At 43.7% G+C, this 16,545-nt stretch overlaps 3 protein-coding genes across 3 annotated transcripts in view; 1 reads left to right on the top strand and 2 right to left on the bottom strand.

The window, feature by feature from the left end:
- Positions 1 to 1,510, bottom strand: part of SARC_00174 (hypothetical protein) — a gene marked incomplete at its 3' end in the record, with an annotated part of 5,498 nt that extends 3,988 nt beyond the window's left edge. The window contains exon 1 of the mRNA XM_014306167.1: positions 12 to 1,510. Within this exon, the coding sequence (XP_014161642.1) occupies positions 12 to 1,473 (1,462 nt within the window). The 5' untranslated portion in view covers positions 1,474 to 1,510. The remainder of the gene's footprint in view (positions 1 to 11) is intronic.
- An 823-nt stretch (positions 1,511 to 2,333) lies between these two features.
- On the top strand, positions 2,334 to 4,566 carry SARC_00173 (hypothetical protein). The gene has a single exon (XM_014306166.1). The coding sequence runs from the start codon at positions 2,401 to 2,403 to the stop codon at positions 4,432 to 4,434; it is 2,034 nt and encodes a 677-aa protein (XP_014161641.1). The 5' UTR covers positions 2,334 to 2,400; the 3' UTR covers positions 4,435 to 4,566.
- A 1,826-nt stretch (positions 4,567 to 6,392) lies between these two features.
- Positions 6,393 to 15,114, bottom strand: SARC_00172 (hypothetical protein; the record flags this gene model as incomplete). The annotated part of the gene is made up of 12 exons (XM_014306165.1): positions 6,393 to 6,536; positions 6,879 to 7,048; positions 7,701 to 7,926; positions 8,509 to 8,646; positions 9,448 to 9,614; positions 10,150 to 10,276; positions 10,872 to 11,082; positions 12,053 to 12,147; positions 13,129 to 13,239; positions 13,422 to 13,609; positions 14,851 to 14,922; positions 15,103 to 15,114. 12 exons carry the CDS (start codon positions 15,112 to 15,114, stop codon positions 6,437 to 6,439), a joined length of 1,617 nt encoding a protein of 538 aa, XP_014161640.1. The 3' UTR covers positions 6,393 to 6,436.
- Between the last annotated feature and the right edge of the window lie 1,431 nt (positions 15,115 to 16,545).

Raw genomic sequence — 16,545 nt, 5'->3', positions numbered from 1 at the left:
AGTATTTTCACGCAGATACTCCTTGATGTCGCTGTCGGTAAGGTTGTTAACATCCTTATCGCCAAATCCACTAACCACCAGGTTATCTTCTGCTAGAGTCTTGGTTTGAATCAGCTCGATGCTTTTTCGTACTGCAGCCACCATGGGGTCAAAGTCGGCGGGCACATCGTAGTAGTTGGGGTCAATCAGTGGCCCCTCCATTGGGTCAGCCGAATTCAGACCAACCGTCCCGCGAGACTCGGGCCGCATATAGCACGATTTGACCGAGATGCCACCACCGTATCTTAAAGTGGCACCATGATCTTTGTAGTAGAAGGGTGCGACATGCATTTGTATATCATTAGCGGGAATGCCAGGCTTGCTTTTAAAGAATGAACCGACCATTTGATTGTCTCCCATGAACACTCCTTCTTTCTTGAAAAGACCTAGGAAGAAGTGCTTGATCTGACTTGGTAGGTTGGTTAGCCCGATTTGCAGTGGCATACTTATTCTCGAAGTTTTTGCATTCACGCAGATGTCGGCATGATCCTGAAGATTCTGGCCCACTCCTGGCAATTCATGTACTAGATCAATTCCGTGCTTAGTAAGCTGGTCCTTAGGGCCAATTCCTGAGAGCATCAGTAACTGTGGACTGTTAAATGCACCACCGCACAGGACAACATCGTTTTTTGCTTCGAATGTTACGGGGTTAGCAGAATCTGAGCTGCCTGATACCACTGCATGCACTCCAGTCGCCCGTTTGCCTTCTGTGAGTACCTTTGTGGTATGAGCATCAACAATAACATCCAGATTTGGGCGAGCTCGGACCTCTGGGGTCAGAAAGGCAACACCAGTGCTGCAGCGCCCACCCTTGGTCTGTGTGTATTGATAATATCCTACTCCAGACTGGTCTGCTCCATTAAAGTCATCGGTTGTTTTCCATCCCAGCTCGTTGCCTGCTTTGACAATGCGCTTACTGTATAGGCCAATGTGATTCTGCGTCCGCACATGAAGAGGACCTTCATTACCGTGGTATGGGTTATTTTTGAGCGTATCATTATTCTCCAATTCCTTGAAAATGGGTAGCACATTCTCCCATTCCCAACCGTTGCATTTATTCTCCTCAGCCCACAAGTTGGTGAAGTCATATTTCAAGCCGCGAATATATACCATAGCGTTAATCGCAGAGGAACCGCCGACTCCGCGACCACGAGGCTGGAACATGTTCCTACCATTACAGTTCTTCTGAGGTGTTGTCCAGTACCGATGGTTGTACTTTTTACTGTAGGGAACGGTCCAGAAAAACCCACTTGGGTTGCGGATGAGCGGTGTGTTATCATCTGAGCCTGTCTCTAGTAAAGCCACTCGTACATTGGGGTTCGATGAGAGGCGATTGGCCATTACACAGCCGGCACTTCCGCCACCAACAACCACATAGTCGTAGATCTGCTTAGTAGAAGCCGGGAGAGATCGAAGAGACTTTGAGAGTAACATTTTAAATATTCGTTTAGTTGATTATGCCAATGTAAACTATTTTAAAGTATATTCTGGGCATCATAATGACCTGGTGAGCGCTTAAATATCAGAAAGCAGACGTTTGTAGCCAAAATGATTAATGCGCAGATATTTGCTTACATTGACGTCGCGTATATGTAGCTCTATATTAAATGCATAAACCAATCGCGCGTAGGGCTCGGAGCGTTTGGAGCGCTAAGAAAAAAACATACAACTGTAAATTCAATCCACACTGTATGTACCGTTTAGTATTCAGTGTTCAGTGTTCACTCACACTGACTTTGCTGACTTAGTCTGACACTCTGTCTGACTCTGTGTCCTGTGACTCACTAAACGAAACAAATCATTTTCACGAAAATTTTGAAATATATCGCGAATCGCCAATCGGGTGGTATTCAACCATTCATTGAAACCTTCGGAATTCCGGATCCACAAAAAAAAATACAACTGTTGAACTCCGCCGAATATCCCGGATTCCCGGTTTGGACTTGGACTCTCGGAGTTTCAGAGTGTTCGCTCTTTGAAAAAACAATATTTTGTATCAGCATCTAATGACCAATAGGAATGGAGACGGTTTTGATAGCCGAGAAATCGCTTGTTGCAGCAGAAAAAACCGATCTACAGGCTACATACGGTAGCGGTTGATGTAGAGTGTAGAGTGTAGACTTGTATGTAGCTCAAACTGACAATTTGAAACTAGAAACGTCACACTCTTGGCAGTTGGCACTGCCGCAAAGCGGAAATGAAATTTCAAGGTATGACAAGCACATTGTGTTAGCAAATCTGAATTTTTAATAACTACAATGTGATACCTTTAGTATTTAAAGGCTTCTATCGTTCGGCGAAATATCAATTTAAAATTTATACTACACGACAACAATCAAAACAAAAACGAATCGTGCAAATATGGTTAGCATGCAAGTAGTACCCCAAGAGAAGCAGTCTTGCTTTCCTAACCCTCTGAACACAGATTTAAAGATGCAAAGCGTTGTTGCACCAGGTGCTGACTGGGGATCGTCTGCTCATCGTTTTCCAAACTATGTGGACGGTGAAGCCACGTGGCCCGCTCAGTTACTAGCTGACACACCTGGTCGTTGCACCACATACGAGAGCTTCCAAACTACAGTTGCCGAGAATCCTGACCGATCATATCTAGGCGAACGCAAGGTTGTGCACAATGATGATGGTAGCACAAGCGTCGGAGATTACGAATTCGTGAATTTTAAAGAGGCAAGCGAGACTGCTACGCTGATCGGCTCTGGACTAAAAAGCCTAGGCATTAGGAAAAACCAGACCGTTGGATTATACTCCAAAAATCGAATGGAATGGACGTTGACGGATCACGCTTTGTCGTCATACACACTGCCATCAGTGGCAATCTACGATACACTTGGTCCTGATTCTGTACATTACGTTATGGAGCATAGCGAGATGGTGGCTGCTTTCTTCGAGAAAATTCGTCTTGAGTCCGTTCTTACAGCCATTGGAAAGGGTCTACCAGATCTCAAGTACGCCATTTGCTTCGATGTTGTCACATCTGAGGACAAGGCTAGATTCACGAAAGCTGGTGTCGAGCTACTCAACTTGTGCGAACTAAAAAATATGGGCGTGGCGAATGTGTTCCAACACGATCCTCCCACAGCATCGGATGTTGCGGTACTCATGTACACATCAGGCACTACAGGAAACCCTAAAGGTGTGCAAATCACCCACAACAACTTGATGGCGGATGTAGTTTCCCTTCAGAAACGTTTGCATGTAAGTAACCAAGATGTGCACTTTTCGTTCCTTCCCTTGGCTCACATCTTTGAACGAGTGATACAAGCGCTATGCGTTAGCCGGGGATGTAGCATAGGTTTCTATCAAGGAAAACTACCCGAGCTGATGCTGGATATCCAGACCTTGAAGCCTACTTTCTTCATTGCCGTGCCTCGTATTCTTTCACGCATCTACGACAAGATCAACCAAGGTGTTAAGGCTGGTGGTCCTGAGAAGGAAGCTGCTTTCAGGGGCGCATATGACATGCGTCTCGCAGAGTTGGAGCGTGGAGAGGACACCCCTATGCTCAATGAGAAGGTCTTTGATCGCATGGGCTTGGCACTTGGTGGACGTGTCAAATGGATCCTCACCGGGTCAGCGCCTTTAGGGACGGCTATCCACGAGTTTCTACGAGTCTGTGTGTGCCCAGTTATCATGGTGGGCTATGGCTTGACCGAGACAACAGCAGGTGCTACTCTCACCCATTACAACGATATGAAACTCGGTCATGTGGGATCACCGATGGCCTCCAATGAAGTGAAGCTTGTCAGTATTCCCGAGATGAACTACTTGACTACTGATGAGTGTCCTCGTGGTGAAGTGTGCGTCAGGGGTACCAATGTGTTTGGTTCGTACTTGAAAAATCCCGAGAAGACGAAGGAAGATATCGATGATGAGGGCTGGTTCCACACTGGTGATGTGGGCCGTTGGAATGCCGACGGCACCTTGTCCATCATTGATCGCCAGAAGTCTATATTCAAGCTGTCCCAGGGCGAGTATTTGGCCGCTGAGAACCTCGAGGCCATGTACGGCAAGTGCGACCATATTGCGCAGGTGTTTGTAACCGGTGACTCATTCCACGCATACCCTGTGGCCGTGGTTGTACCCGATGCCGAGATGATTATTGCCTGGGCTAAGGAAAACAACATCTCAGGCGATGCTAAGAGTATTGCTCAAACAGCCGAGTTGAAGGCCATGCTGGCTGCGGAGGTACTTGACATGCACAAGGAATGTAAGCTCAAAGGTTTCGAAAAGCTCCGAGACTTCATCGTAGAGCCTGAGGCTTTCAGTATTGACAATGAACTGCTTACACCCACCTTCAAGCTGAAGCGCGTGAACGCAACCAAGAAGTACCAGGATCAGATCACTGACTTATACGAAGACATCGAGAGCCGTCAATAGTCGACAAAGGAATAATTCACCAGTGCGACTTACAGTAGACATAACGGATGTACTTGTGGATAAGTATCCCTTTATAGACGACAACAGAACACGCGACGTAAACTAGATTAAAACTAAAATAAATATGATTTGATTATAAACACTGTACAAGCACCATTTCTGAAGGTATACAATACAACTACTGCTGTAGGTGTTCGACTCAGACGTCCAGAACTCATATACTTTCCAATTGCTTCTGAACGAATATAAACAGCACAGCATTCAAATGAATATTGATCGCAATTACAATGAACATAGATCTTCTTCGAACAATGTCCACTCGTCAATTCCCTCGTTGCCAATCAGGTTATACGGTTTCTACCGGAGAAGGACTAATTACATTTCGCTGAAAGAAATCCCGAACAGAGCCCCAGATGCAATTCGACATTTTAATATGAAACTATATATATATGCATATATCAACAATGCACAATCGGAAACAGCAGTGTCGGAAGATCCAAGAGTATATATATACATATATATATATATGTACATATACGAAACTTACCGAGGGATAATTTTTCGGAAACACACATGCATGAAAGATTATGCACATACGTCGATCAATTGTCACAACCAAGTATTCGGAAGTGGAGAAGTAGGTATCGATTGAGCATGAGCTAAGTGTCACCACACTGCATTCGCAACTAATCTTCAAGGTTATAATAAAAGAAAATACTTCGGATATGAGGCCATCCGAATAATCTAAGACACACAACTAAGAACTAACTAACTTTTAATCGGTCGCTGAACAGACGTCTGGCACTTCCGGCTCAACTGCTATTTACACTTGTTATCTTGGGAGAGCGTGCGAATAACCTGTATACACTTATTATTTTGGGAGAGCGTGCGAATAACATGTATACACTTGTTATCTAGGGAGACTGTGCCAATAAACCTGTATTCAGCAACCGCCGCACAGTCCAGCACTGCTGATACACTTCCAGGACCATGGCCCAAAGCTCCCTGCCATATACACCATGTATAGCCGAACCCGGTGCCACCAATAGAAAAATTGGCACCACTTGACAATTAGACCCCCATATTGGAAGGTATTGGCCCCCATTGTAGAACAAACAGTTACCACTCCCGGGAGAATCTGGCACCCCATTGGCCGAGGTCAGGACCAACTCATGTGGCCCACACGCCCATCGAAATCACAGACTGCGCAAATCAGTGCCTGTGCACACTGCGTGCTTCTCTCGCGTCAGAGGTGAGTGATCAGGCAGGAACACTACGGCGATGGGTCTGTGTGATTAACTATGTCTCAACCCAGTTACCAACTGAGTTACCAACTGCGGCAGGCGCGTATGCGGGGGCTCTCTCGAGTATACCGAGGGAACCGCTCCTATGGATGGGACTGGGCTTGTGGAGACAACTAGACGTGATTATATACGTACACGCGCACATGGCGAGCTCTACCGTATGTGATCTTACAGATTAAACGGTATGAGATGCAGAGGGGGAGTACATGCGTCTACGTGTGGGGTTTGAGTATAAGAGTCTAGAGATGCGGTGGGTGTGGGGTGGTTAAATATATATATATTTATGTATATACATATATATATAATGGGTGAATGTATGTGTTGGAGAGGGCAGGTCACATATGTGGGGGACGAACTTCATCTACATACGTGGTATGTGGAGTGCTTTTGTGTAACCTCATCTACATACGTGGTATTTGGAGTGCTTTTGTGTAATTTCATCCACATAGGGGGTATGTGGAGTGCTTCTGTGTAACTTCATCTACGGGGTATGTGGAGTGCATCTGTGCGTGTGTGTGACCTCCCTGCCTCTGCAATTTGTTGACATTTTTTGTTTTGGGTTTGGTTGTAAAATGGCTATCTGCTCCATTGGAATTGGCACTGTTAACGGCAGTCTGCACCCACTCCCAATTCCCACACCCCTCGACCCAACTGCTCCATTCCACAGATCTAATCCACGTATTTACTCCATTACTCATTTACTCATTCGCAAAGCCCTCCGTCTCCTCCACAGCCAGTGCTAACTTCATTGACATTTGTTCTTTGCTCTCGTACGGTGGCAAGTCCAGTCGATTGAAGCTGTGTGATGGAGAGTACACATACACAATTCCAGCTCAGTACACTGTCTAGGCATAGGGGACATTCGTGATCATGTACGGACACCTCAGAACATACCAGAATACAGTTTACAACTGATGGTTTGAGAAAGATATAGAGTATAATACCGAACGTACACATGACAGGATACATACACAGACGCACAAAGATGCAGACGCACAATAATATTATAATATAATAATATTAATTATATAAGTATACGGGATACATACGCAGACGCAGGCACGGACACAGACATCATAATATATACATATACATATATAGATGAAGATACAAATATACATACTACAACGATATACATACCACGTATGACTTCGTGGCAGCCACTCCGGCGTGCCAATGCGTTCTACACAGAACAACTGTATTCCCGTGCTCCCTTGCAAATCCCTGAACCCTCCCAGCGGCACGCGGCAGGTGCCCGTCACAAACTGCAGGAAGCGCACCCGCTTTTCGTTGTCCCATTCTTGAAGTATCTGCGTCGTGCAGGTGGGTGTAAACCAGAGACGTACAGGTGAGTGTAAACCAGATATGTACAGGTGAGTGTAAACCAGATATGTACAGGTGAGTGTAAACCAGAGACGTACAGGTGAGTGTAAACCAGATATGTACAGGTGAGTGTAAACCAGAGACGTACAGGTGAGTGTAAACCAGAGACGTATAGGTGAGTGTAAGCCAGAGACAGTGTTGGGAGAGATAAGATACGGTTCGGAGTGCAGACAAGGACACTTCGATACGACATATTGTGTGAGTATGAAAGGGTGTGTGAAGTTTCCCGTATTCATCGTATTAAATTAGTTGGATATATAAATGTAAACTATACTTCGAAAGTCTTAGTTTACAGATATCTCTATGTAAAACTAGTATTAGAAGTCAGATCTCAGAACTGCTATACTGAGTGTATAATCCGATATATACAAATATTATATATATATATATATATATATGCATGGATGCATACATACATACATATATATCGTCTCAGAGCCTACATCCCACGCCATTTGATTGGTTGTGTATCCGGAGAGTCACTGCTATATTTTCAACCAGACACGTTCATCTGTACCTACTTACTACAACTATAGCACATCAAATAAATACAGACCACAAGTATACTCATAAGCCTACCTCCCACAGCCACTTGATAGGTTGCGAGTCCGGAGAGTAGTTCTTATATATGGTATTATCCTCCCAATCAGACACGTCTATCTCATTCACCCCACAGATGAGCACCTCTAGCTCCTTCTCATCGAATATACACAGTTGGTCTATGTTGATGACGTCGCTGATTCCTGATTTCAGAGCCTCCCACTGTTCCGAGATACCGCGCGTTAACCGCCACTTGACGACGAGCCTGAACAGTAGGTGAAAGAAACCAACCACGTGAGTTCGGTACCAAATGGGAGGGATGAGGCATGGAGGGGATGGGTTAGGATCAAGCATTCGGATTCTGGACTAGGTCGTTCTAACTATACATGCAGGTGATGCATATTCATACTCTACTTGTGACCGTCCGTGCGGTAAACCTAGAGATGGAGACTTCGGTACCGAACTATCCCGGTACTATGTGTGTTCATACCGAACTATCTCGGTACTATGTGTGTTCGTGCCTTAGTTTTCGATTACTCTCCCAGTCAGTGTACCACAAGTGGCTAAACCATGCGATCTAACTAACTATCTATCAAGCAACCAGAACGAACACACCTGAAAATAAACCCAAACATTAACAACATCACACGGGTGTACACGTCCATGCATCCGGTCAAAGTGGAGTTATCGACGAATGCCAACCACACAACAAAACATCTACATTATAAAACGAACACGGCACATACTGCACGTATCAATAACAACACATCTCCATTGCAAAATTTCAACACATACTGCACATGTTAACATCAACACATCTACATTGCACAACTACCACAGCACATACTGCACGTATTCAGCCTTGTTGTCGTCCGTGACTTCGATTTCCGAGCCATTCTCCTTCAAATCGTGAGACACCAGCTGTCCAAACCTTTGGTAGTCGACGGAAAAGGTCAAGTCCAGCACATCCTTGATCTCGTTATCTCTGGGGACGGTAGGGGATAGAAGGGTCGCAATGCAGTGACTACATCGCCACGTATTGCAATGTACGTGTGTGTATGCTAAGGGGTGGTTATATATTCGCGTGTGCATGTTAAGGGGTGGTTATATATTCGCGTGTGTATGCTAAGGGGTCGATATGGGTCTCATAATATACGTGTGTGCATGTTAAGGGGTGGTTATGTATACGCGTGTGTAGGCTAAGGGGTGGCTATAGGTTTCATAATATACGTGTGTGCATGCTAAGGTGTGTTTATGGGTCTCATAATATACATGTGTGCATGCTAAGGGGTGATTATATATACGCGTGTGTAGGCTAAGGTGTGGTTATATATACGCGTGTGTAGGCTAAGGGGTGGCTATGGGTCTCATAATATACGTGTGTGCATGCTAAGGTGTGTTTATGGGTCTTGGCACATATACTCTGTAAATATGTTCACGTGTGCACGAGATATGAGGTATTGGGTCATCCACACGCTCACATGCACATACAGCATCTGTACATATGCTATACCAGGTATTGGGTCATCCATACGCTCACATGCACATACAGCACCTGTACATATGTTATATTAGGTATTGGGTCATCCACATGCCTCACATGCACATACAGCATCTGTACAATGCTATATCAGGTATTGGGTCATCCATACGCTCACATGCACATACAGCACCTGTTCATATGTTATATTAGGTATTGGGTCATCCACATGCCTCACATGCACATACAGCATCTGTACAATGCTATATCAGGTATTGGGTCATCCACACGCTCACATGCACATACAGCATCCATTGTAAATTCTTGTGGAATTCGGGATCGCTCTGCTCCAAATCATTCATCGTCAGTGGTTTGTTGAGCATTTGTTTGTACAACGGCAGCGTAAAACCAATGTCGATGAACCGTCCGTGGAAGATAGCCAAACCAATCACTCGGCCGATAAAGCGGAAATACTGCGAGAAATGGGTTGGAAAAGGAATGGGCTGGAGACGAAATGGGCTGGAAAAGAAATGGGCTGGAAAGGAAAGGGGGTGAGAGCAAACACTACCAGGTGTAGATCCGGCTGTCTACGTCTTATGAGGTGGTTGTCATTCAAACTTGAGCATATCACGCGTAGTAGAATAGGTTAGGTGGGGTGGGTGGGACTCTAGTTAGAATAGAATGCTGTATACGTTGATCACAGCGCACGGGCATGATCGAGTCTCTTGCTCGTAGATTGGCATGGGGCAGAAGTACACGCACACCCTAAATCTGCCAGGTCAGGTATGTATTGCAAGCCTGAATCCCATTGAGTCTATGACATGACTGCGTTTACTTCCAAATGCTCATACATATACATTCCTAAATGTACATGTGCAGTACATATACATATACATACACACACACACACACACACACACACATATATATATATATATAAAATACATAAAACAATAAGGCATTAACAAACACACACACAGCCTGAGCCCATGTTAACAATAGACATACATCCAAATGCTCGGGATTGATACCAGACTCTGAATTGATTGCAATGGTGGTGTGGTCATCGTTGGCGTACTCGAACAGACAGTAATTTGGGTTCACCATCTCATTGGAGAGTAAGAAAAACCATTCTCTGCGACGTAAAAGGGCAAAACGTGGATATTTTGGGGGTTAGAATTGGGGCTTTTGGGCCCAGCTTTGCATTTGACAGAGTGCATAATGCCTTAGTTTATTTTCGAGTGTCGTTTCCAACAACCAAAGAGTCACTATATGAGCTTGCCCGATATAGCAAAACTTATGGATATGAACAAAAGTACAATAAATAAATAAATAAATAAATACCGGGAGTGATCTAACAGTGAATTAAAATGCGAATTCAATATAATTGGCATCCATACTCATCCGTGACTATAAAGACGCAGGACAATCAACTTATCATACGATGGACAGATACTGAAACATCTGGTATTGTGCTAACGTTGTAGATCTAAAAATATATGAAAGTATATATATATATATTGATATCACTAACACACACATACATATACAAGTACCCACCGCAAATAGTCACACACGCTCCTTGGCCTCACATCAACAATAGTAACCCTTGTGAAAATTGGCGTGCATGTACACACGTGCGAGATGTGCATATAATAAACCACACACCCCACACACAGACAACATAAGAGTGCACATACTCACACACAATAACAGGTACAACAACATACTTCTGCAAACCGCCATAGTCCAGGCCCTTCTCATCCTTAAAGTTCACAATAAGCCGTCCTTTGAAGAGCTTGGGAGGGGTATGCATGATCTGATTGAAACTGTCCTCAAACAGGTTGTCGCGAGAGACCTGTATGGGACACTCCACCCGCGGCGTCACCACTTGGTATTGGCGGAATTTGCCCAATTTCGACTTGAAATTGCGTTGGTATTCTGGAACAATCAGTATTTGTCAGGTGTAAGCTTTCCAAGGGCTGTCCAATTTTGCCTCAAATTCTCAAATTTGGGTTGTTTTGTGTGACAATACTATTATCATGTGTGTGATTTTCCTCAACGGCTGTCTAAAACGTGCCCAACTACGACTGGAACGTTCCCTGATATACTGAAAGAGCCAGTGGATACTGGTTGTGAGTTTATAGGCCATATTGAGATAAGTGATAACGATATAACATTACCCAAATAAAAGGATGGTACAAGATATTATAAGTCGACAAGTTTATAGGCCATATTGAGATAAGTGATAACGATATAACAGTACCCAAATAAAAGGATGGTACAAGATATTATAAGTCGACAAGTTTATAGGCAAGCAAATCCCCCACGCCTTGTTAATGCAAGCGTAGCTACATGTGTGCGTGTGCATGTATATTTCTTAATACATGCGTAGCTGCATGTGTGCGTGTACACGCATATTTCTAGCTATGCCGAGTCGATACACGAGCGATAAAGTCTCGGGAGCTTTCTGGTAGACTCCCCCCCTCTTAAAATAATTTCCACGTGTATGTCTGTGGATAAATACACCGAAACGTATTGTTATACACTACTGTACTAGACGGTAAGCAAACGATTACCATCTCTATAGAACCCAATAGGCACGTATGGACAGAAACAGAGAGTGTGCACAGTCGGGCATCTATGATGTCGAGCGAGTTAGCGGGAGACAACACTCCTGCTACTACCTGCCGCATCTGTGCACACCACCAGCTTACCATACAAAACAACAACAACTACCATCTACGAGCTATCAAATCCGGGTTCCTCTAACAGAGATGCCCATTCTCCAGTCTCATGAAAGATATCAATGCTGCATGCTCGGTGAGAGATGTATGCTAACTGTTCCACCTGTTTAGCGTATGCACGTACACTCCATGCGTAACTGGAACTGTGCTGGAATGGGACGTACCAGGGATGGAACTCTCGTACTCTTTCTGGTACACACGATTGGTTCGTGGATCTTCGAAGGTTGTGGTGCGCGTGTTGTGGTCGATGAAGTACACTCTGCGGTGGCGAAAGGAGTGGGCAGTATATGGTCAATAGTTGAGCCTGACTAGCCCTAACAACTAACCTGGTATGAAAGGAGTGGGTGGTATATGGTCAATAGTTGAGCCTGACTGGCCCTAACAACTTAACCTGGTATGAAAGGAGTGGGTGGTATGGTCAATAGTTGAGCCTGACTAGCCCTAATAACTCACCTGGCAAGAAAGGAGTGGGTGGTATATGGTCAATAGTTGAGCTTGACTAGCCCTAACAACTAAAACCTGGTATGAAAGGAGTGGGTGGTATATGGTCAATAGTTGAGCCTGACTAGCCCTAACAACTAACTTGGCAAGAAGGGAGTGGGTGGTATATGGTCAATAGTTGAGCCTGACTAGCCTTAATAACTAACCTGGCAAGAAAGAAGTGGGTGGTACAAAGTAAAGTTCAAGGATCGCTTGCGTAAGATGATAAGAACTGTACCATTCGTGTGTGTGTGTGTGTGTTGTGTGATGGGTGGTGTGTGATGGGTGGTGTGTGATGGGTGGTGTGTGCGTGTAAAATAGAACCGGCCACTCCTATTAATCGTTCAAGCAGAAAGGTACACGTACGCTGCACTACAAAGTCCCCAGACCAAACATACAGGCAGCACACAAGTGTATAGTATCGGAAAATACGCGCTCATCCACATTGGTAACACTCTCACCCGAGGCCAAAGCCACTGAGACGAATCATTCTACACGCCTGTAACAGTCAGCACCCTACTAATGCAAACAAACACGCCTGTAACAGTTACCACCCTACTTATGCAAACGAACACGCCTGTAACAGTTACCACCCTACTTATGCAAACGAGCACGCCTGTAACAGTTAGCACCCTACTTGTGCAAACGAACACGCCTGTAACAGTTACCACCCTACTTATGCAAACGAACACGCCTGTAACAGTCAGCACCCTACTTGTGCAAGTGATTCGTGAACAGTGTAGTGCAAATGCACGCTCACCTGCCCTCATTGGTGACACCCTGGGCCCAGCCCCGGGGCAGAGGCATTTGGGCCATTTCTGACCTGGGATCCACCCACTGTGTTCGTCTCTCCAGATGATTGACAAAGTACCTGTGATGGTTTGAGAAGTTAAATCAAAAGTATCAGCATGCTGGGTTCAGCATAAAGAGTACATCACCACTCCACTTTAACCCTATCACTGATTGTGCCTATTCTCAGTGGTTACACCACGCGGAATGGCGGCGCGGTATTTGGCGACACATTCCGACACACCCCAACAATCCTACACTTACGGTTGTCCGCTGCCTGATACGCGCATCTCCCACCCAGGCGGCAGTGGCTGTGTAGCTTGCATGCCTGTCGTAACCACATCACTATTAGGCGTGGCATTGTTTTGAGCTCTCTGTGGCGGTGTGGGTCTAGCGGGTGCGGGGGGTCGAGCGGGTATCGAAGCCACACGTTGTGCATTGCTCTGCTCAGGCTGTGAAAGTATTGTAATTGTAATAGTTAGCAATGAGTATATATATATATAAACACAGAAACGAAGAAACACACACACATATATATATATACATACATACATACATATATACGTATATATAAATGTGTATTTATTGTGTGTATGTGTCTGTAAATTCCTTATATAATTTGGGCACTCCGGGGCGATGAGGGTGTAATAGGTATAGTTAGTTGAATTTATAAAACATCTGACATGGTCTCTAGCATGTGTGTGCGTAAGAAAATATATGCGTACAAGCATGACACATGCTTCGCTATGCATACTACTTTTGCATGGGTATATATGCATTGTAAGGTGAAATGGCTTCTGGATGCTTAGTCCGACATACAAGATATGTACATGCGAAGATAGTACTAATACCCATCGATGCAACTAACGGATACAATCGTACCTATACCGAAAGATGGTACCAGATGCGTAACAAAGCGTTTGAAGGCTGCAGTAAACAAACCCTATACCTGTGGTAACGGTGACGAGATATTGCGCGTGGCCAAGTTTTGATCCAGCTGCTCGACGCAAAACGTTGCAGAAAAGTACGAGTGAGTGAAACACGGAATGAATACAAGCAAGTCTTACGTTGCAGAAAAGTACGCAATGAATACAAGCAAGTCTTCTCTTCTCACAACAGAGTGTGGTGGGTAAAAGGGGTTCAGTGGGTGTACACGTTGAGAGTCGAAAACGACGGTCCATTCCACTCAGATTCGACCTTGTATATTTGCGATGTGAAAAACTAAGTACTATGTAGAATGTAAACCGTGTTGATGCTCTTGACTCTACCTGCGCAATTCTGCATACATTTATCTACCTACACATGCCAATCCCCCAATCGTCGGCATCGCCGTTTGATTGGAGATACTTGAATAATTGTCTTCTAGACACTAGCCTTATATAAATATCTAACGACTATTTAAATACCTACACTATAAGTATCAATTTTCATTGTGCTTGATAAGTCTTATTGGTCACCTACAGGCACTACAGTAATCCTTCTGCTAAACTTTAATCAACTTAGCGGTTTTGGATAAGTCCGATTGAGCAAACCTGTCCGCCACATAAAAAGCAGAATGTCTCTCAGCTATATTATTCACACAACGTGATGGTATATAAATATAAATATATATACATTTATATATATATATAAAGCGATTAATTCTCAGAAGTATATATACCGAATAACACGTACCATGCGAGCAGACTCATACCTGAACTCCCAGCGCGGCAACCTCCGAATCGTCCGACGATTCAGGTATATTTGAGCTTACTCCATTAGAACGCTGAAACAAATTACATACATCTTAGTTGTGAGTATAAAATATAGGCGACATATGGTCATACACGTATATGCGTAAATAAGAAAGGATTTGGCTTTTTATTGGAAGTGAGACGTTGAGAATGTAACGATACGCACATGAGCAAACACAAATGAAGAATCACGCACAAGCAGCTACACTTACGGATACACTCATGGACAACACACTTGCATCATATGCGCATATATACACATATGATATCATAATACGTAAATACTCATGGGCAATACACTTGCACCATATACGCATATATACACACATGGTATCATAATACGTAAATACTCATGGGCAATACACTTGCATCATATCGCATATATACACACATGATACCATGATACGTAAACGGATTCTCATACATAATACGTGAATGGATTCTCATACATAATACATAAATGGATGCTCATATACATGATACCATAATACGTAGATATGGACAATACGCTTACATCATCTACGCATATATACACACATGGTGCCATAATACGTAAATAGATGCTCATGTACCTATACACGTATGAATACTACGATTATACATCACATTCGCACATGTACACATATATACTACGAATGCATATCAGACGCCTAAACAATCCATGGCTCTGGGCAGCATCTGCTAGGTAGATCGTCTATAAGTTGTTCGTGTGGCCTGTCTGGGATATTATTCTACGCACACACGCACACACATATATATACATACCACGTACAATGCCGCACACATACACCTGATTAAACAGTCTGTGACTTAGCGCCACACCTTACAGGTGGAACAGCCAGGTGCTATTCCGACGGTCAGTTGTCAATTCATTCGTACGCATACATACACTTAAATACAAAGCATACCAATCAACCAATCAACGATGCCTGTATATCACACACACACACCTAACACATTCACATATTTAAATACAAAACATACTAATCAACCAATCCACGATGCCTGTATATCACACACACACATATTTAAATACAAAACATACCAATCAACCAATCCACGATGCCTGTATATAACACACACATTTAAATACAATACATACCAATCAACTAATCCACGATGTCTGTATATCACACACACACATTTAAATACAATACATACCAATCAACTAATCCACGATGCCTGTATATCACACACACACATTTAAATACAATACATACAAATCAACCAATCCACGATGCCTGTATATCACACACACACACCTAACACACACACATTTAAATACAATACATACAAATCTACCAATCAACGATGCCTGTATATCACACCAACACACCTAACACACACATTTAAATACAATACATACAAATCTACCAATCAACGATGCCTGTATATCACACCAACACACCTAACACACACATTTATATACAATACATACAAACCAACCAAACCACGATGCCTGCATATCACACACACACATTTAAATACAATACATACCAATCAACTAATCCACGATGCCGGTATATCACACACACACATTTAAATACAATACATGCCAATCAACCAATCCACGATGCCTGTATATCACACACACACACACCTAACACACACACATTTAAATACAATACATACCAATCAACCAATCCACGATGCCT

The sequence above is a fragment of the Sphaeroforma arctica genome (genome assembly GCF_001186125.1).
Source record: "Sphaeroforma arctica JP610 unplaced genomic scaffold supercont1.4, whole genome shotgun sequence".
Classification (NCBI taxonomy): Eukaryota; class Ichthyosporea; order Ichthyophonida; genus Sphaeroforma; species Sphaeroforma arctica.
The sequence above is the reverse complement of the archived record's forward strand: the minus strand, read 5'-3'. Positions and strand labels throughout refer to the sequence as shown.